This window comes from Pantherophis guttatus, chromosome 3 (genome assembly GCF_059756535.1).
Source record: "Pantherophis guttatus breed Tessera chromosome 3, ASM5975653v1, whole genome shotgun sequence".
Taxonomy (NCBI): Eukaryota; Metazoa; Chordata; class Lepidosauria; order Squamata; family Colubridae; genus Pantherophis; species Pantherophis guttatus.
The window spans coordinates 67107096-67128333 of NC_142065.1; the positions used below are offsets into that span (position 1 = coordinate 67107096).

A 21238-nucleotide genomic window follows, 5' to 3' on the forward strand; every position below is an offset into this window, starting at 1 on the left:
AAGTGTTCAGTAGGCTTTCTCTTAGAAAAATCATAAGGAAGACTATCCTGAGCGATGTCATTGGTTTCTCTCTGTAGGCCATTGAATTCTTGAATTTTAGTTCTATTTATTGTTTGTTATTATGTTTAACCCTTCGTTGTTGAATTGCATTATACCAAAAAGTATTTGTTACATTTTCTTTCTATAATGGTGGTGCAATCTGTAATATGCTGGATAATTATTAGGCACCTGCAGTCTGGACTGAATATTTCTGATTGTTTAGAGAGATTGAATTACTAATTAGACTAGATATGTTCCTAAATTGATTTTAAAAGCTTCATTCGCACTTCATTTAATACATGAAAGGAAAGAGATCTTCCTTCCCATGCTTTTTCCACAGGGTAAAAGGTCAGAGTATAATAGCTTGACAATTAATAATCAAATGGCAATTACATGCAATAATTCTTTTTCCTCTCACATTGCTGCTTTCTTCATCTTCTTTGAAATGCCTGGTATATTTCTGCTATCTTCTTCCTTTTATCCTTTTTTATTCCTCTCTTTCTCTTTTTCATTAAGTAGACAGAAGCAGTTGCCTCTGGCAGCTTATCTTAAGTACTATAAAAGGGACTGTAAATTATCATTTAATTCATTATAAGTGTTATGGTATTTTTAATCTTAGAAGGGAAGAAGTACTTGTGAGGGTTGAGTTTTTTTGTTTTGCTTCAAATGCCAAAATAACTACTAGCTTTGGATTTGAGAGAAGAGCATTATGTGCTGCTCTATTTTGGGGAACTAAATGGTTTGCGCTGACCTTGAACTGTTCAGTATGTGTGATTTTTCTTTCCTTGTGATGCATCAGAAATTATCACAATATTTGTGATATATTCAATATTCACATCTGAATAGCCAGGTATGGTAAACCAATGTTTGAAGCCTTTCAGTTTTCTTTCTCCCTATTTGTGCTCTGGGAGTAGGTTGATAATAGTTTAAAATTTATTTTTATATGTGCTAAATAAACAGGTTGATGTTATTTTTTTTTCTCCCTCTTTCCAATCTGGCTTTATTTTGCAGACCTTGTGCCTGGCAATTATTTTTAGAATAATGCTGTTTTGCCCACTTCCAATTACTCTCCTCAACTCCCACTTTCACCCACATTCTCTGTTAAGAATGCGATTTGATTTGTGTTGAACCTTCTTCCTTCTGGAGAGCGGAATTATATAATCATCAAATCTTCCCTTAGCTGCAATTCTACATGCCAACTGCTGCCAATTAAGGAATATTCACTTAGTTGTTCTGGTCCTATCCCCATGTTGATGAATCAGGGTTTTTTTAGGGGGTGGGGAATAGAAAGAAGGTTCCTTGAAAAGCAACCACTATAATCTGAATGAAGTCATACCGGAGGTATAGTTGCTTGAATTTGCTTCAAATTCAGCATGCTTTTAATAGGAGATCCAGGACTAGATTCTCTTTCCAAATGTTTGGATTACTATGTATTATTGGGCAGATAGAAGGCTAAAGAGGGAGGAATGCCATGATTAATGCTTAGCTAAGGGAAATGACTTGTATGGTCACCACAGCAGAGGCGGAAATTTTGAGTAGTTCGGAGAACTGGTAAATACCACCTCTGGTTGGCCCCGCCCCCATCTATTCACTGCCGCCTGAGTCCCAGCTGATCGGAGTCCCAGCTGATCGGCTGGGTCTTCTTTTGTTGCCCTGCACAGGAGAACAGAGGTTAGTGGGGTTGGGTGGCAATGGGGATTTTACAGTATCCTTCCCCTGTCATGCCCACCAAACCACACCCACCAAGCCATACCATGCCCAAAGAACTGGTAGTAAAAAAATTTGAATACCACCACTGCATCACAGGTAGCCCTCAACTTAGAACCATTCACTTAGTGACAGATCAAAGTTACAACAGTACTGAAAAAAGCAATTTGTGATTGCATTTTACACTTACGACTTGCAGCAGCCCAATGGTCACAGGATTAAAATTTGGATGCTTGGCACCTGGCATGTATTTATGACAGTTGTAGTGTGCCGGGGTCATGGGATCACCTTTTTTGACCTGACAGGCAAAACCAACCGGGAAGCCAGATTCACTTAACAAGCATATTACTAATTTAACAACTGCGGTGATTCACTTAACAGCTGTGGCAAAAAAAGGTCGTAAAATGGGGAAAACTCACTTAACAACTGTCTTACTTATCAATGGAAATTTTGGACTCTGGGCCTTGTAAAATCTTATCCAATTCGTTCAAATTATTCGAGATTCCATATTGCTTTTTGTCTGCTATGTGTCTTGAGTGTATTTGAGTATAGGGCCACCAATCGATATTTATGCCGGAGTTTTGGAGTTGCTGTCTTGAAATGAGTTCGCCTTCATGATTCAGTAAGTCTTGGTACCTCATCATTTTTCCTATTTCGAGAGTGTTCGGGTATATCAATGCTTCCATCGGGGACCACCATTTTGGTATTTTAGTATAGTGAGTTCTCTTAATATCCTGCCAGATCTTGAATAATGAAGCTCGTATTATATGACATTGGAAGTACATGTGTCTTTTATCCGATCCGTCCCATAAGAAAGCGTGCCATCCTCTTATTAAGTCAAAGCCTTCTAAATATAAAGTTCTTTTGTTGTCGAGTTCCATCCATTCTTTAATCCAGGTCAATCCTGATGCCTTATAGTAGAGTTCCCAATCTGGTGTTGCTAGACCTCCTTTGTCCCGTGAATCCTGTAGGGCTTTGATTTTAATTCTGGCCTTCTTTCCCTGCCATATGTAGTTCATTGTTGTTTTGTTGAGGTTCTTAAAGAAATCTCTTCCGGGGTGTATTGGTATCACTTGATATAAATATAGTACTCTTGGTAATATATTCATTTTTATTGAGGCAATTCTGCCCATCAATGAGAGTTGTAATCTACTCCAAATTTCTAAGTCTTTTTTGATTTGTTTTAACAATTTGGTATAATTATCTTCTTTAATTGTAGTTGCTTTTGCTGTCAGCCAAATACCTAGGTATTTTATTTTCTTTACTATTTGAAGTCCTAATTCTTGTTCTAATTTCAACTGTTGTGTTTGGGTCATATTCTTCGTCAATACTTTCGTCTTCTGCTTATTTATTTTGAGGCCCGCAACTTCCCCGTATTCCTCTATCATTGTCATCAACCTGGTTCCAGATCGTATTGGGTTTTCCAATATGAAGATCACATCGTCTGCAAAGGCAAGTAATTTATACTCCTCTCCCCGAATCTTAAGGCCTTCTACGTCTTCTTCCTTCCTGATTTCCGTTAGTAAAACTTCCAGTGCGATTATAAATAATAGAGGTAACATGGGGCAACCTTGTCGTACGCCTTTCTGAATGTCAAAAGTTTGTGTCATGTCACCATTTATTGCAATTTTGGCTGTTTGACAGGAGTAAATCTTTCTTATCAATTTAAGGAATTTCTCTCCGCAATTCATTAATTCAAGTTGTGATAACCAAATTATATAACTACTTATTTAGATATAAATTACTGGAAGAAACAGTAAAAGAAAATATGATAAGATGGGCCAGGGACATAGGGCACAACATTCAACTGGCAAACTGGGAGAAATTGTGGAAACAGAACATCAAAATGACAAGAGCCATACCCTATAAAGAAAACCTCATAAAAATGTTTTACAGATGGCACCTAACACCAGCCAGACTAGCCAAAATATACCCAAACACCTCCCCACGCTGTTGGAAGTGCAAAACAAAAAAGGGGACATACTACCATGCCTGGTGGAAATGTACAAAGGCCCAACAATACTGGAAGGACACAAAGGAAATTATTGAAGAAATAATAAACCAACAAGTAGAAAACACTCCAGAATTTTTTTTATTTGGAATGATAACAATACAACACAATAAAGAGACAAAATACCTCATCATACACATCTTGACAGCAGCACGGTTACTGTTTGCGCAAAATTGGAAATCAGATCAACTCCCAACCAAAGACAAACTAATCTCGAAGATAACAGAATGTGCCGAAATGGATAGACTGACACTAGAACTCCAAGATAAAGAAGAAAGTGAATTCTATCTTGTATGACACCAGTGGTATCAATGGCTAGAAAAGAAAATCAGTACAAATATAGATGAAAGAAAATAGGGTAGAAAAAATAAAACCGGAAATAAATAAATAAAGAGGAGATGCAAGATTATTTCTAATCTAAAACATCCAAATTGACAATGTATTACTTATATATTAACTTATAAAGCAATATATATTCTGATGATGATCAAAACATATATGTAAAGTTTGGTGTGGGTAGGTTGTGATGGGAACTTGTTTGTCTTTGTAATGTCTTTGTATTTTTTGTATTGTCTTTATATCTCTGTTTAAAACTCAATTAAAAAAAAAAAAGGAAATTTTGGACTCAGTTTTGATCGCAAGTTGAGGACTACATGTTTTACAGGGGTAATAATAATGTCTTACAATGGGCTCTAATGCTTCCTGCTTTGCATAGAATCTGCTCATCCAGGATGAGCTGGCCAAGAGGACAAGCTGCCAGTAGTTTCCAGCCTGGGATCTTAGTAGAACAGGGATCTCAAAATAGGTTTCTCTTTTTATATATTGTTAGAAGCAGGTTTTGCAGTAAGATTAAAAAACTACATAAATTAAAAAGTAGAAAAAAGAGATATGAAAAAGATAACAAAAGGAAAAGAAAGATATCTAAAGAAGCGACTGCCCATCTTTGCAGTACTTATAAACATGATAGTTACCATCTCCTCCCTCCCAAATTACATATCATGCTTTTTCCCACAAGCAACTCTTTTTAATTAGTAAATCCCTTTCAGCAAAAAGTCCATACATTTCCTGTCTTTGTTCCCTCCTTGGTCAAACAAGTCAATTTAGTCATCCCAGGAAAACTCTGCCATTTTTCTCCATTGGTATATCTTCCACCTTTGTGTATATAATAGATTCGCTGTACAAAGTCCTTAAGATTTTTCAATCGCAGTCCCCTCATTTTTTATTAGCTTGCTTCCCTTGGAGAGTCAGAAAGGCAGCTAAAACAATTCTTTGTCAGAAAGCATAAAGTGTTAAGTAATTTGGAATGTATCTCTCTCCATTGAAATCTAATCTTTAACATTGATTTTATTGGTTGATGCTGACTTATGTTTTTATGATAGTAGCATCTTTTTATACATTGACCATTTTTAGAATTGTAGTGTTTAATTGATTTTATGAAGTTGTGAGCCCCCTCAAATCAGCAGTGGAGGCAGAATATGAATAATTTTACAGAAATAAATATGAAGTTTGTGGGAATGGAAGGAACAGATTTAAATTTTCAATTGTCTAAAACCTATCGTGTTTCTTAAATATTCAAAAAAGCAGAAGATGATTAGTTTCATTTCTTTAAAAAGGTTTATTTCTTAAAGTCAACATCATTAAAAAAGATCAGCAAAAGTGATATTTTTAACATAGATAATGAAATGCTTTCTAGCTGCAGTGTATTAAGTCTGTCTCAGTGTCTGCTGTTAAAGTTGTAGGTCCTTGTGTTCTGTAATCTCAGCTCTGTTTCTTGGAAAACATGTAAGTGATTTGACATGTCACTTTCTAGTAAGAAGTTGATTAAAGTATTGTCTGCTGAGTAGATAGGAGAGTAGGTTATTATGATCACATTTGCAACTGATTAACTACTTCGAATAGACTAGTCCAGGGGTGTCAAATTTGCGGCCCGGATGCATCACGTGCTGGTTCCGCCCAGCGCCCGTTCCCAGTTTAGCAAAGCGGAAAAAAGTCCTGTTACGTCACGTGGCGATGCCATTACGACGTGTGTTTGACACCCCTGGACTAGTCAGTGCTGTCAAAATAGCCATTTAAAAAAATGTCTAAATGGTGATTTCCATGAAGAAAGAGATATTTGGGAAAAGGAGGCCAACTATACTTGGGTTCCATTGAATAACAAATAAATCTGGAGCTATGGAAATGACTTGCTCTACTGAAAACTGCATTAGGGTAGTTTCAGTACGCTTGTTAATTGTGTGGAGTATTTCAAGTAATAGAATGACTTTTGTGATCAGGTTGGTATATTTAAAACTTACTGTTAGTGTGAAAACATATAGCAAAAACTGATGTATTTTTCTGATCTAACCCAGTGGTGACAAATCATTTTGGTGACTAAAATGAATCATTTGGATGTGTTTCAAGGGGCTCATTTTCGAATCTTTTTATTGTGGCTTTTGGAAAGATGCAATATGCCCACTTATTTTTCCTTTTACATCAGACATTTGACCTTATTGACACTAAACCACTCTCTGGTCATCTTAGTCCTTGCTTCAATAAAAGGGAACAAGAACAAACTTTTACAGGATTTTCAATACTCTTGCCTGGAAATTCTTATTTCATTTCTATCCAGCTTTTGTTCCTTTTCCTATTGATTTCTTTAACTTTTGGATCTTAAGAATTATAGTTAGATAATGATATCTACATTTATTTATTTATTTAATTTATATCCCACCTTTATTATTTTTATAAACAACTCAAAGTACTGAGCATTTCTAATGCTATCTCCTCCTCCTGTTTTCCCCATAACAACAGCCACCTGTGAGCTGAGAGAAAATGAGTGGTCCAAAGTCAAGTCAGCTGGCTTTCATGGCCAAAGTGGGATTAGAATTCCACAGTCTTGTGGTTTCTAGCCTGGTGCCTTAAACCACTAATCTAAACTGGCTCTAAACACACATGTCATTATAGTGGTAGTGCCATGATGCTACATGAAATAAAGTATTAAATTCAGCAACATTAAACTTTTATTCAAATCACAAGATATGGAAAATATCATAAGGCAAATATTATTATATGTGAGGCTAAATATAGAGAACTGAATCATTGAGTTCTCTCTGTGAAAATATTCTTTCTGAAACAAATTATAGAAGGAGCGGCAAAACCTGGGGGCGGAGTCAAAAGAGGAATCAGCTTAGAGTCTCTATGTAGCCACAAATGGACCAAATCCAATCCCTCTTGAATTCTGTTGAAAAGTTTTCTGTGAGTTGAGTAGAGTAGTGACAGGAGCAACAGAATAATAGAGTAATTGTGAAGTTCCAATTAAACTGATTTGTTATTAATCATGCCTATGCATAAGAATCTGCTGAACTAACCGTTAGCACTATCTTGGCATTAGATAAAGGTCAATTGAATTCAAGAGGGGTTACTTAGATGCCCTTTAGAGACACTACTGGGAGATGCCAGAGACAGCTACACTCATTATTAAGTTGGTATTCTTTTCCTGCTTATTATTTAGAGCAAGGGTGGGCAAATATGGCCTCTTTATGACCTGTGGACTTCAACTCCCAGAATTCCTGAGCCAGCTTGGCTGTCTCAGGAATTCTGGGAGGTGAAGTCCACAGGTTGTAAAAGGGCCACAGTTGCCCACCCCTGATTTAGAGAGTTATGACTTGAAATATATTTTGACATCCAGTTCCTTTGGGAACGGGATGCAGAGTTCTCAGAGTATATGGAAAGGACACACAAATATATCCATGGATATAAACATAAGAGGTGATGGTAATACATGCTGCAGAGGTTTAGTAATGAATGTTCGGAGGTTGCAAATATAGTATATAAAACATCCTTCAATAGACTATGGCTTTGCTTGTTAATACCTTTTGTTGGAGAGGACAAAACATGAATAAAACTCAAATAATTCTATATAGAATTTTATCATTCTGTACAGAATGATGAAACTTAAATTTGGATGAATGGAACACCAGTGTTGTCTTAGCTACTGCATATGATTTAAATTTGTTTTTAAATTATATGAGCTAAAACTATCCTTTTTATCTCCAACAAAAATTATCAGAATTTGCGAGAGTCTTGCTGGGAAAAAGCAGGGCACTTCTTTGATCTTCCGGATTTCTTATCATGGAAAGCAACAGGTGCCACAGCAAGGTATGCAAAATATTATGGCATGTTTTGTTTTTTCTCATTTCTTTTCTTGAGCCAACTTTTTCTTTTATTTATTTTGACTGTATGCAATGTACATACACCTGCATATGATTTAAATTACATCTTGAACCTAACTTGCTATTGTGCGTTCCTGAACAAAATAGTTCCGGTGAGCATTTTCAGTTCTTAATTAATTGTTGTTACTATTGGTTCCCTGATTCCACATTCACATATCTGAAATTTGACCAATTCAGTACCAGTTTCTTGGAGACAACAGCTAGGGTATTATATTTCACAGGGGATAAAACATCTCTTTTCAATTTAAGTAAAAAGAAATCCAGATTTTACACCCCCTGTTGGAACTAGAGGGAGAACAGCCAAGAGTTTGAGAAAGCCAAATGAATTTTTTGTTTGTTTGAGAGTTTACAAGCTCTTAATTCTTGAAATAAAACATGCATTTTTAAGAGCAAAATTCTAACATTTATAGTTTAATGTATATGTATATATATTGATTTGTAAACGTTGATATTTTCCTGTATCTTTTATATTACGCAAATAAGAGAAACAAAATCTGGAATGAAGGTAACTTCAGTAAATTTGCTGTTGCCATAATAGGCAGTCATGGTAAACCTGGGCATTAATATTGCCAGTTTTTATTAAAATCAAGTCATAAATCTAGTATCAATAAATAGGGAATGGAATCTAAAGGCTAACCTGAGCAGCAGATATTGAAAATTCTTGCCTTAATTTTGATGGAGTAAAAGATTTAATAATAGCCATAAGTTTGAGTTTCACAATTCTCATGAGACCACTTTCCCAGGACTGAAGCAAGCAAGGCCTTGCATGCAATCCAATTTTCAAATGTTCCCCCTTTGAAGAATTTCTGCCCACCCTCTTGGAAGATCCAGGCCTGGACATTGTTATATTCTGTAATTCAACCCTATTCTGTCTCCAGCTGGATTTTTCCTAGGAGTTTTGGGGAAAGAACATATTTCTGATCTTCTATATTTTTATACTGTTTATGTAACCTTTAGGTGGATTGAGGGGAGAGGGGTAAAATAAAGCAGGAATTGTAAAAGGAGATGCTGAGGTAATTAACTTTTATGTAAACTGATTTTTGAAAGAGGAAGACTTAGGCTGCATTATACAGCAGAGAGGGCTAAGCAACTGCATTCTTTCCCTCTGCTTCCCAGGGACAGTATCACTGTGTGGCCCCTGCCCCCCTGCCCAATTTTTTTAATTGGCTGGGAAATGAGTATTCAGATTAAATGGTAAGAATTTACATGCAGTTTATGGTCTCCCCACTTGTGCTACTTCTATGTGTTCTGTGGTAGAGGCAAAAGTATTTAAAATGAAATGATAGCTTCCTTTAAGACACTGTAAGTTTTTCATTTCTGGCTGCAAAAAAAATTATGGTTTATTTATTTATTTAATAAATTTATGTAGCTTACAGTATTAAAAATCCACAACCCAATGCCCATCAAACCGCCCCCCCTGCCCCCTCCCCCCAAATCACCACTACCATGATGCATGGATTTACTAGCAATTTCACACCAGTATTAATGTGGACTAAACAGGATAGGCCCAATTTATTTTATGGTTTGTAAATTAGTATCATCAAATGGAACTGGTGCATTTCATGCAATGATTTTCTAGTATTGGTTCATCTCAGCATTGCAACATCTTGATGGATTCTAAGCGATGCTGTATTGAGCGAGAACTCCACTCATTTGTTTCCTCTTCTCATTTGCACTGAGTACACCCTAGTCATTACTCAAATTTTGTAACAGTAAAGATCTTGTCCAGGTTTTTGTCTTGTAATTCTTCTGGTCTCAAGGGTTTTTATTATCATTATTATTATTTTAGTTTTCTCCAGTCTTCAAGTTGCAGCTAATGCTGTCCATGATCATGTCAACAATTAGTATATCCTAATGCAGTTTGCTCTTTTCATCTATCTTGGAAACTTTTTCTTTTCTGTTTGTCCAAATGGCTAAGTTTTCATTCAGCTAGCAGTGACACAATCCTTCACCTGGAGCTGGCAGTCTTCAGATTGATAGCTTGGAGATGATGTTTTTTAGGACCCTTCGTTGAACACAGTGGCTCAAATTTCTATGCATGGCATGCAAACCTGCTCGGCAAGCAGCTGTTCTATAAATTGGTTGAGATTTCATGAATGAAGCCGAATATGTGTGTCCCTGGATAATGTTGCAGGAACCAACTGGATTGGTCACCGGGACCAGAGGTTTTGTCCTCTGAGCTTTTGGAATCATGCTGGACCCAATCCCGTCTTCAGGGAACTTCTATCTGCTAGAGCACGAACCCGAAAGCTTGGAAGACAAAGCCTCTGGTCCCAGTGACCGACCCAGATTGGTTCCTGGTTGACTTTTGGCTCTCTTGTTGCTTTCATTGAATTTTCCTCCTTCTATATTTGGAATTTTTGTCTTTGTAATAAAAGAAACTTGCCTCCCCTCCCCCTTCAAATAGCAACAAATTTCTTCCTCATTGATATGCAGTTTGGGAAAAGACTTTTGAACATTTTCCCTTCAAGAACATCAGATTTGTTTGGAATTTGCTTTTAGTTTTCTCTGAGAAGATGGGCAAACTTTTTGAAACTGTAGCTGTCTCCTCACTTCACTCTTTTATTTGTTAACATTTGTAGCTGTCATACTGTCGGTATGATATCCCAATGAAATTTGCACCCTGAATTTGAATGAGCTATACCTGTCATTTCATAGGGATAAAATGATCTTGTGACCAGGTGTAACCTTTCTTCGCAAAGTTGCCACTGAAACTTATCTGCCTCAGCAGCAGGTGTTGCCTGCAATTTTGCTAGATCTCACAATGCCATTGGAACATTCTTTTGATCTGTGTGATAAGCAGCGACTATTGTGTTCCCCTTTGACCAAACTGCTCAGGTTTTATGAAGATCCTCATTAGCTCCTGTTCTGTGACTCTTGGTCAGTGTAGATAGACATAATAAAGCTTTTTAACCATACATAGTTGGTTTACCATCCCAAGCTCAACAGCTTTTCACAAAGTGGTAAGACTCCGAAGTATATAACAAAGGAAATGTCATTTTTAATTAAACAGATGTTTTAAGATTAAGCTTCTGAATCTTACATACAAACTGTAAAACAGGTACTCTTTTTTTTTTTTTCCAAAAAGCTTAAAGGCAACATTTTGTTTTACTGCCACTTGCTAAAGAATCATACCATTAATTCAGGCTGGGGAATTCTGGGAGTTAAAGTCCACTTGTTTTAAATTGACCAAGGTTGGGAAACCCTGCATGAAGCTATAAATCATCATTGTAGTACAGTGCCTTGCAGCATATATAAAACAGGAAGATTTTGAGATACTTTCTACATTATTTTCTGATTTGTTCTGGTTCTATTTTTTTTTCCTTTGCAGTGTTTTATTCCTATATAATCAGCTGAAGTAGCACCTCAGTGTTCTATCTCAGTTGAAACATCTGGACTGGTTGTCCCTTAAGATCTAATATCTGCAAGCTGAAACAATTTATAAATTTGCTTTTTTTTTTAAAAAAAAATGTGCATCAGTTCTTGATTGATAAATATACATTCTTTTCACTTTAGAAAACCAAATGAACTAGTTCAGCAATGAAAAGAGGAGATGATGGAGATGGAGGCAGAAATTGTAATGGGTATATGGCTGGCTGGCTGGCTGCCACGGTGACAAAGAACTCAGAGCCAAGCATGAAGTCATGCCGAATTTAAGGGGTTTCACTGATCTAAAACACGGTGTCTTTAATTTTACAAAGTAAAGTCGTCTTAAAATAGATTATTAAACAAAGACCCTTCAATGAGATGGGGAGGGAATAGTGCTTGTAAATTTTATTTTGAAAACAAGAAATATAGAGATATGAAAAAAATCACTTTTTCTCACTTTCGGTGACTAACTTCCCGAGCCTTGAGCATAGCATTGGCACTCTGCATTTCCTGCTGTTCTAGGGGTATGTGAAGGCTTGGTACGAAATTTGAGAAATGTATGTACTTTTCTATTTCAGGAAAATGAAGTCAGGAATTGAATGTGTGTGTTGTTGGCTGTGAGGCTGTGATTTTACCCTGTGTGGCTTGGCTTCTCACTATTTTTATTAGTGAGTAAAAAATGCCAAGTCCTTACTCAACAGAATAACCGACATTCTTTTCTCCATTTCCTAAAGGAACTCATCTATTAATCTTTTTAAAACTGAGAGATAGGTTCTGGTAAAAGTAGTACAGAAGAGTAAAAGCAATGGAGAATAAATAGAAAATTAAACTTTTGTTTATTACTGTCAGCATAGGGCTATTAAATCTGCTATTAAATGCAGATTCTAAGATCAGATTATTATTATTTATCACATCATTTTATAGATGCCAGACTTCACAATTTGCTAACCTTTATTTGCCTTCTTTATCACCTTTATTTTTTGAGAGTGAGATGATTGATGACTGTCTCCAAAGCCTCTATATATGGAACTTAACATTATCGGTAGCCATCCTAACGATTTTAATGATGAACAATTCTAAACAGTAAGAACATTTTATGGTCAGAGCAGTCATTCTAACTGAAGGTGCTATACCTTGTAGAGATTGTGATTATTTTTTGGTGTTTAATCATAATGTGCTTTCTTTGACTTGATATAGAACCTTGTACAAGCCCAGCAATTGAAACTTATTGAATAAATTATGATTAAACAACCCTAAAATTAGTGTCACATTAATCCAAACATTGTCAGATTGCATTCACATCGTAACAGTATATTAGCAGCAACTGCTTAATAAAATGATTAATTTCAGCTCTGGGGCATTATGAAATCCAATGCCAGTAGAGCAATAGAGCACTCCCAGTGAGTTAGCGGCAATTTTATTCCAGATAAATAGGCATAGGATTTACCATATAAGCAAATCCTGACATATTTATAATCTAGATTAGGGCATAAACAAAATCAATGCTCCCACTTGCCTCAGGGAGCTGTGGTTGCTCCAACACTAAGTTTTTAAGAAGAGATTGGACAACCACTTGTCTGAAATGGTATATAGGGTTTCTTGCTTGACAGGGGGTTGGACTAGAAGACCTCCAAGGTCCCTTCCAACTCTGTTATTTATTTCATTTTAGCTTCAGCCAATCAAGTAAATTGCAATGATTGAGCTGCATTCAAAATATTTGAAGGCTGTTCCCATGACTTATATAACTATGTATTAAATAATTTTCAAAATGCTATACCTCATTCTTCTGTTAATTGAAAATTGTACTTGATGAAATTGTTGAGAGAGACTTTAGGAATGAATACCTTGATTTTGTTTCTGATATTTTATCCGCCCCCCCCCTCTTTTTTTAAAAAAAATGATTTATATGCCGCCCTTCTCCGGAGACTCAGGGCGGCTTACAATGCGTTAAGCAATAGCCTTCATACTTTTGTATATTTTATACAAAGTCAGCTTATTGCCCCCACAAACTGGGTCCTCAATTTACCCACCTTAGAAAGGATGGACAGCTGAGTCGACCTTGAGCCTGGTGAGAATTGAACACGCAGTAATTGTAGGCAGCTGGATGTTAAATGCTGCCTTAGGAGGCATTAGCCTCCTACGCCACTCAGGCTCCTTTCACACCTCAGTCTGAAGTAGTTTATACTGAAAACAGAACTCTAAGGTCTTCCGTATAAGTTGGTCTAGAAAACAATTTCTGCATTTTCTTTGGCTTGAAATGATCAGTATGTAAAGGAATTCTACCATTTATAGTTTCTGCAGAGCGACCTATGAATAATTCTCCCAAATGCCAAAAACAATTACTCCTAGCCAATGTAAAATGTTGTCCTCTTCAACATGGCTGTTACTGAAACAAATGAAAACCTCTTCGTTATGTATAATAAATGCTGGGTGGGATAATTTAATTCAGCAACTAAGCTCCCTTTACCAATTCCCCGTATAGAAATAACTTGAAAAGACATTACCTAAAGAAACTGCTGTGGGTCAATATTTTTCATATATTAATTGGTTAAAGACCTTTTTAACACGTTGGTATCTCACATTATCCATTGTTACTTTTGAGAACTGTGCCTGAAATTTTACTGTCAGATCAAATTCTTTTTTTTTAAAACTGAGGTGCAAGTCTGGTGTTCTGTTTTCATGAAGTCTGAATGCCATAGCTCAAAAAAAGCTGTTTAGCTTCATTCTAGACATGAACTTTGGAAAGGTGGCAGAAAAAAGAAATTAAACTGCTGTGCCTTTTCCCCCCACCGGGTAGTCTGCATTCCTTTAAACTCTCTGAGATCAGGCTTTTACCTCATTATTTTTCAAATTATTTGGCCCAGATCTTAACCACTTTGACTCCTGCTAGAAATGAATCACCTTGCCGTGCATTTTTTTTTAGGGAAGCTGTTTTGAATTTTAAGGTTCTGAAGTTAAATAATGTATCCTGAGGGTTTCAATTTCCTCATTAAAATTATTTTCCTCCCTTATGCTATTAATGTTAGTAATAATTGTAGTAATAATTTAACTTAGTAATATTACCTGTATCACGTTCTCTCTGTACAGTGATATTTTTTGTTTCCTTTGTTAGCATGCAAATAGAAGTTGCTTGTGTATTTTCACTAAATACTTGCCCTGTGACTCTGTAGCTGCTAATAAAACATTAGCAAAAGGTCCGGAACCAGTGTGAACTTACTTTCAGAGAAATCTAATATGGATACATGCTGTTGGGTACATGCTAATAAGAGAGAGAAAATTTCCATGTCTAAGAGAACAGTTTAAGTTTGCTTGAAATTGGGCTTGGTATATACCATATTACTTAAAAATTTGTGAACCCTTTTGAATTTTCAATATTTCTACATACATATGAGGAAAATATGATTTGTCCCCACATAAGTCCTAAAACTAGATAAAGAAAACCCAATTAAACAAATAAAGCAAAGACATTATACATGTTCAGTTTATTATTAAGTATATTAGAACTCCAGTGCTGGTACATAATGGGACATTTACAAGTTGGCTGGTTAAGTATTTAAGTAGTCTGTGTTTCATTGAACCAGAACTCAAAATATTTTGTTTTGGCTGTAAAAAATATGGAAGTGCAAAAAAAATTCTCGTGTTCCATTTTTAATACATAATTCTTATCGAAAATATTGACAATATTGTATGTTTTCTGTCAGTCTCTTTTTCTCTCTCTATATAAATATATATAATAGCATGAAGTGCAGGTATTAATTAATCTTCTGCACTTAAAGAGATCCAAATACTTGCTAGGATTTCAGTCAGATGAAATGATAACTTTCAAACTCATTTGTCACATCACACAGAGTTTTTAAAGGCTTTTTACAAGCCTCATTTGTAAATCCAATATGAAAAAAATATTCATCTTACATTTTTTCAATAACATCTTTTAGACATAGTCTAAGCAACCATTATTTCTGAAATTGTTAATATTGTGGCTACAATATTACAATATGATTCCATTCTTAAAATGCCTCCATTAGCATTATTATTCTCATAATTTGTTCATTGTCTTTCTGGCTTGTGTATTGTGTACTTTCTGTAAGTGAACAGAATTGTTCACTTTTTGAAATCTTCATCATAACTCTTAAACTCTCCCACATCCCTTTCAAATCAAGGACCACCTCTGAGGCAGGAGGACATCCTGGCAGAAAATTAATTCCAACCTATCCATCAACACAAATGGAATTTCTTTAAAAAATTTTTTTAAAGGAAACCTTTTATTAATCTAAGTTGTATATATTTAAAATAATTTTGCAGACAGAAACATGGGGCATCTGTTTCCAGCTTGGTATTTAAAGATTAACTTTATGTTTTTTAGTACTTATTTGTTTTTGTTTCTCTTTCTGGTTGCCTTGCAAGAAAAAGTTTCTTTTCTTTTCTGATAGAAGGAAGGAAGGAAGGAAGGAAGGAAGGAAGGAAGGAAGGAAGGAAGGAAGGAAGGAGGGAGGGAAGGAAGGAGCCACACCATGTGCGAAAAATATATATTTCCTGTCTGATTACCAGCCTTTGCATTCTCTTTTATTTTAAATGCGTTCTGATGTCTCCATAAATAAAAAGGCTCAATATAATTCATAGAATGCAATGAGGAAACTTTGCAAGCCAAATATTTAGAATTATTCTTTTTTTTTTTTTTTTTACTTATTTCAAATGCACTTAAAACTAACTCCAAAACAGTCAATGTTCAAGTAGCCAGTCTCTAATTAAATTTCTGAATGACCTTAGGGAAAGTGGGGAAGAGATGCTGCCTGGGAAACAATCAGACAGGAGAATTAGAAGCCCCCAGTGACTTAACACACAGAGAAAGAAAATTGGGAAAGATCTGCCCTAATGGATCATACTGTTAAAAGTGATTATGGAAGTTTATGTTTTCAGACTTGCAGGATTGTGTTAATGTAGCCTTGCAATGAACTAGAATTAGTCATCTAGTCCTGTTTCATGTCTGGTTTACTTGGGAAGACTGATACAAGCAAACCAAAGCAGACTTTGGCATAAAAAGAATTGGGGGGGGGGAGTGAGAGATTTTTTATGCTTGATAAACTGGAGTATGTACTCCATACCTTTTTTTTTTTTTTTTTGCTGATAAACAGACCTTTCAGAGTTCTTTTAAATATGGATCCGTTGCAGTCATAAAGGCTATCCTGAATCTTAAAATCACCAGAATTCTCAAACGTGCCCTCACAAAATCAGCAGGAGAAACCAAGATTGCACCGGTGCTTTGTGTATTTATGTTCCATCCGTTTTTCTTTTGAAGGACATATATATAGTTAAACTCACAGACATGAAATTTAACTTTATAAAAAAAAGAGTCTTTATTAGAAAAAAAAAGTGTGATTTATCTCCAAGGTAAGCAGTCAATGGCATGATGTGAGGGGGAAATAGTAAGGTCCAGTATCACACCCTTCTTTGCTATGTGTTTCTAAAAAGTTCCCACTGCTTTACTCTGAAACTCCATTCCTTGTTGACCCTACTCTGCCTAAGCCAGTTGTACCCAGGACATGACCCATTTTTCCTGTTTTGCTGGCCAAGGAAGGAAAATCCAAACTATATCATTGCAATTACAAGAGGTAAGACAACCTCTAATCACATCACCCAAAGCAGCACAGAATGTTTAAATCAGTTCCAGTCAAAATGACCTTCTTTTGATTCATGCTAGAACCAAACCAGACCATTCTGTGTTATACATAACTCATAAAACATACACATTTTGTTTTGAGTACAAACTATTGAGGTTTCTTTTGTAAACTCCGCTACAGACTTCCATATGAAGGCTGGATGTTTTGTAGATGTAAATAATAAAGACAGTTCGGTTTGTTGTTTTTTAAAATGGAATAAGTTAAAGTTACATTTATTCAAAGATAATCTTTAAATCAGAGGAGCTTGAGAATTGTTCAAGCTAGAGCATGGTTTGCATTTTGTATATTAATATGTAGAAGGGAATGCTGTTAATTTAATGGTTTTGTACTTCTCCAGCTTTTGTAAGGCAACTTTCATTTTACAGAAATTTATCAGTGTATAAGAATTGTGTATTTTATGATAACTCGCACACAACATCTGTATTTATGGTATAATATAATTTGAATATTAGTTTATAGTAGAATATAGGTACTGTTATCCTTGACTTATGACCACAATTGGGATCAGGATTTCCATTGCTAATTAAAGTGGTTGTTAAGTGAGCCATGAGGATTTTACAAGCTTTTTTTCCATAATTGTTAAAAGAATCACTGGAGTTGTTAAGTGAATCATGTGGTTGTTAATCAATGGCTTCCCCCATTGACTTTGCTTGCTGTAAAGATTACAAAATTGACATTGTTTGAAATGAGTGTGTTCTTCATTTTGAAGCAATTTCAAGTTGAGTATACATCAAAGCCACTTTGACAGTAAATGCCAATATGGTATAGTGAGATACATATTAGATTCCATCTGCGGAAAATCAGATTTATCTACCCTAAACGATGGAAACTCCTTCTGCTTGGAAGAATCTGGAAGAAAACAAAGAGAAAGTTCCCCTGAATTGTCTCCTGGATAAAAGGGATACAAATCTAAATAACAAGAGCAACATAAATTGTTTCTGGAGAGCTGGTATATGAACAATATTTTCTTACTAAAAGGCAATAGAAGATTTATATCTCTAGAACTACTGTTTTGAAGTTTAGCTGCCAAAATGCCTGTAGATTGCTTCCATTCGTGTAAAATGTTACCATTTGTATATCTATTTGAAGCAGCTATTACATTTGCAAATGTCAACGTAGAGGCGGTTCTTGACATTATTCTCATAGTTTTTTATTTTTATTTTTTATTGAATGCCTGCTAAGCTTTCTTTGGTTAATTTGAAATTGCATCCTCTGCAAATTGGATATTTACTAATGGTATGTCCTCCCCTGTTTCTGTTTATCTATCTTTTGTGACGTTTACTGAAAATATTTGGTACCTATTCCCTGCTGCTCAGCTCAACTTTTGGAGCCTTTCCTTGGCTGGTTGAGTTCTCTCCAACCTAATTTCATCCCCAATTTTCTTACTAGGTCCTAAAAGGACAGGTTTCCAAAGGTGTTACAGTGGAATAGGGATAATTGAATCCGAAATGTGATTGTGTCCCTTCTCTCAATCCAGAGGATTTGGTCTTACCTAGGCAGCCATACATCTGTCTCAAATTTGTGTCCTGCAAAGGGCAGTTCTCCTTGTTTTAAAATACCTTTCTCCTGTTTGAGTGCTCCTGAGCAGGGGTTTCCAACCTTGGGAACTTTACGACTTTTGGACTTCAACTCATTCATTCATTCATTCATTCATTCAGCACATGCTGGCTGAGGAATTCTGGGAATTGAAGTCCACAAGTCGTAAAGTTGCCATGGTTGGAGACCCCTGCTCCTGAGGTTGGGTGACCATAATAAGACCAATCCTATTATGATTAAAGTTATTTTTGCATGAAATATTTATGGCATTACTGTAGCTAAAGATTACATAGATTCACAGTATAGCATAATAGCCGGTGATGTCTGGGGAAAAGGCCAAGAAGAAGCATTATTGAATGAACCAATAGTGGAATGTAGTCTGGATTCCCAGGAAGGGGGCGGGGCTGCATTCCAGAGGAGCAAAAACCAAAATCGTTTGGGAGGAAGACAGAACAATTCCTCCCTAGAAATTCTCAGAGTATATGTTTAAAGATATAAGATGAGGGTCTCCAAAGATGATCATTTTTAAGACTTGTGGATTTCAACTCCCAGAATTCCTCAACCAGCCATGCTTTATTCTGGGAATTGAAGTCCACAAATCTTAAAGTCGTCAAGTTTGAAATTTTCTGGTGTAAGAAGTAGTTTGGCAAGATTTCTGTCTACGGGCGAGGAACAATAACTGCTTAGACGAACCTTAATGTGTCTTTGTTGGGTTTGACTGAACCTGACAAGCTTGTCCGCATTGCATTTGATATTTCAAACATACAAATAGGACAGAGCTTTTGGTAGATCCTGTGACCATCCCGGTTTACACTTTGCAACAATCTCAGTTTCAGAATTGCTACTTCACAATTTGAATGAATTCCTTGAAAAACTCTCTTTGTAAAAAATTGATTGTTTTTAAGTGAAGCAGAATGAAAAAGTTCTCACTCCTGTCCACTTCGTTTTCTTCATTTGTTACCAATGAAGGTGGATAGTTTTGTACCATGTGGGAACCACTAGCTGATACTTCTATAAGCAACCAATTTCTAAATATTCTTTGAACCATAACAATATATATGATGAAGCTCCAATGGCAAGCTGGAGAAAGACAAGTATTAAAAAAAAAGTTATTTTAGATTGGGGTAATAGGCAACATCATCAGTAGTTTATGGACATAATCTGCCATCAATTTTTTATTTCACTGTAAAGATGAAACACAATAAAATTAATTATTGCAATTAAATTCTGTGATCTTTAAGTATGCTAATGCTCCAGTTTTTCTGACACTATGATCTTTAACTTAAAAGGATTGTTATTCCTGTTGTTTTCAAGTTTTTAAAACACTAAATCTGATGCTAATTTATGTTAGCCATGGTGCCATATTACTGTTTAGTGTTCTGTCCTTTCTGATAAAGAAGGACATTTTTAGATCATGATTGAAATGTGGGGTCCCCTCATTCTGTCCTTTTTATAAAGTTTTGGTTTTTTTAATATTAATTTCACTTGTCTTTTATGCTTGAAAGCTATTAGTACAAGCATGGCTGTTACAATTCTCATTCCATACCAGGAATCAATATAGTGAGATTTGCTATCAGACTTTCGAAAATTAGGATAGTGATGTCAAGAATCTCCTGACATTCTGAATTATTGTTTGTAGAATAAAGTGGGACTTTTAACAAGAGCCCATTTTTAAGACATTTAAAGGGGATGTCTTTAGCTGCTCGTGTGAATAGAAAAAATAAGATGCACAGCCAAACAGTCATGAAATGCTATTGATATTTGTGTAAAATTTAAGGATATACAAATTCCTGCTGCAGATAACTGGTAATAATGCAGCTAATTCTAGTTCTGTTAGGTTAAGTAATAACTGTAGTGGACAAGAAACATTTTATTGATTAAAAAAACTAGCTAAATAGAATCAGACATCTTGATGTATTTTAGTTTAATAATTATAAATAATTTAAAAACCCTTTGTTGGAAGAATGGCAAGTTTAGGGTTAGGATTACAGTGTTGTTATAATATTTATATATATTTATTATGTGTATAATGATACATGCATGTATGAAAGGACAGAGTTTGAATCACAATAATGCGAGGCTGGTTTTGTTATATTTTTGTCTTATCATGATCAGTAGAAATCACTGTTTAATATCTGGGTCTAAATTATCAATTCTGATAATAAGAATATCACGATTTTGTATACTTCTATAAACCTTTTAATTTAAAATTAAGTTGTAATTTTTTCTCAACAGATCTTTGTGTACACTTGTATGTAAATGGACATACTCCTCAGAAACTGGCTGGGATGATAATTTTTGGAAATCAATTGGATTAGAAGATCTGATGGCAAATAAATATTCAAAAATAGGTAATGAATTCTTTTTAACTGTGGGATTCAGTAAGAAATTTTAAGGCTAGATAAGAATCAATTCAAATGTAATTGAAAGCCATATTTATTATTATAATTATGTATTTTGGGGACTTTATTTAAGAAAAGAGTTGTATCCCTAAACTACTTCTGTTGTAACATTGTATACTGTATTCTACATGTTGTGGTAGAAAATTGCTGGAATCTTTCTGTCTAAATTATGACAATGGATACTTACTTTACAAAATCTGTGTACCTGACTAGAATCTGGTTAAACTTTTTGTTTTCTGTTTTTAGCTTTTATTTTGCCAAGAACTGATGTAGATATAACTCGTA

At 35.3% G+C, this 21238-nt stretch overlaps 1 protein-coding gene across 8 annotated transcripts in view; it reads left to right on the forward strand.

The window, feature by feature from the left end:
• The window catches only part of FGGY (FGGY carbohydrate kinase domain containing), a 167890-nt gene that overhangs the window by 17293 nt on the left and 129359 nt on the right, over positions 1-21238 (forward strand). For all 8 annotated transcript variants that reach the window (XM_087889773.1, XM_060689938.2, XM_087889775.1 and 5 more), the window contains exons 5-6: positions 7806-7894; positions 20787-20902. In XM_087889773.1, the coding sequence (XP_087745899.1) occupies positions 7806-7894; positions 20787-20902 (205 nt within the window). The remainder of the gene's footprint in view (positions 1-7805; positions 7895-20786; positions 20903-21238) is intronic.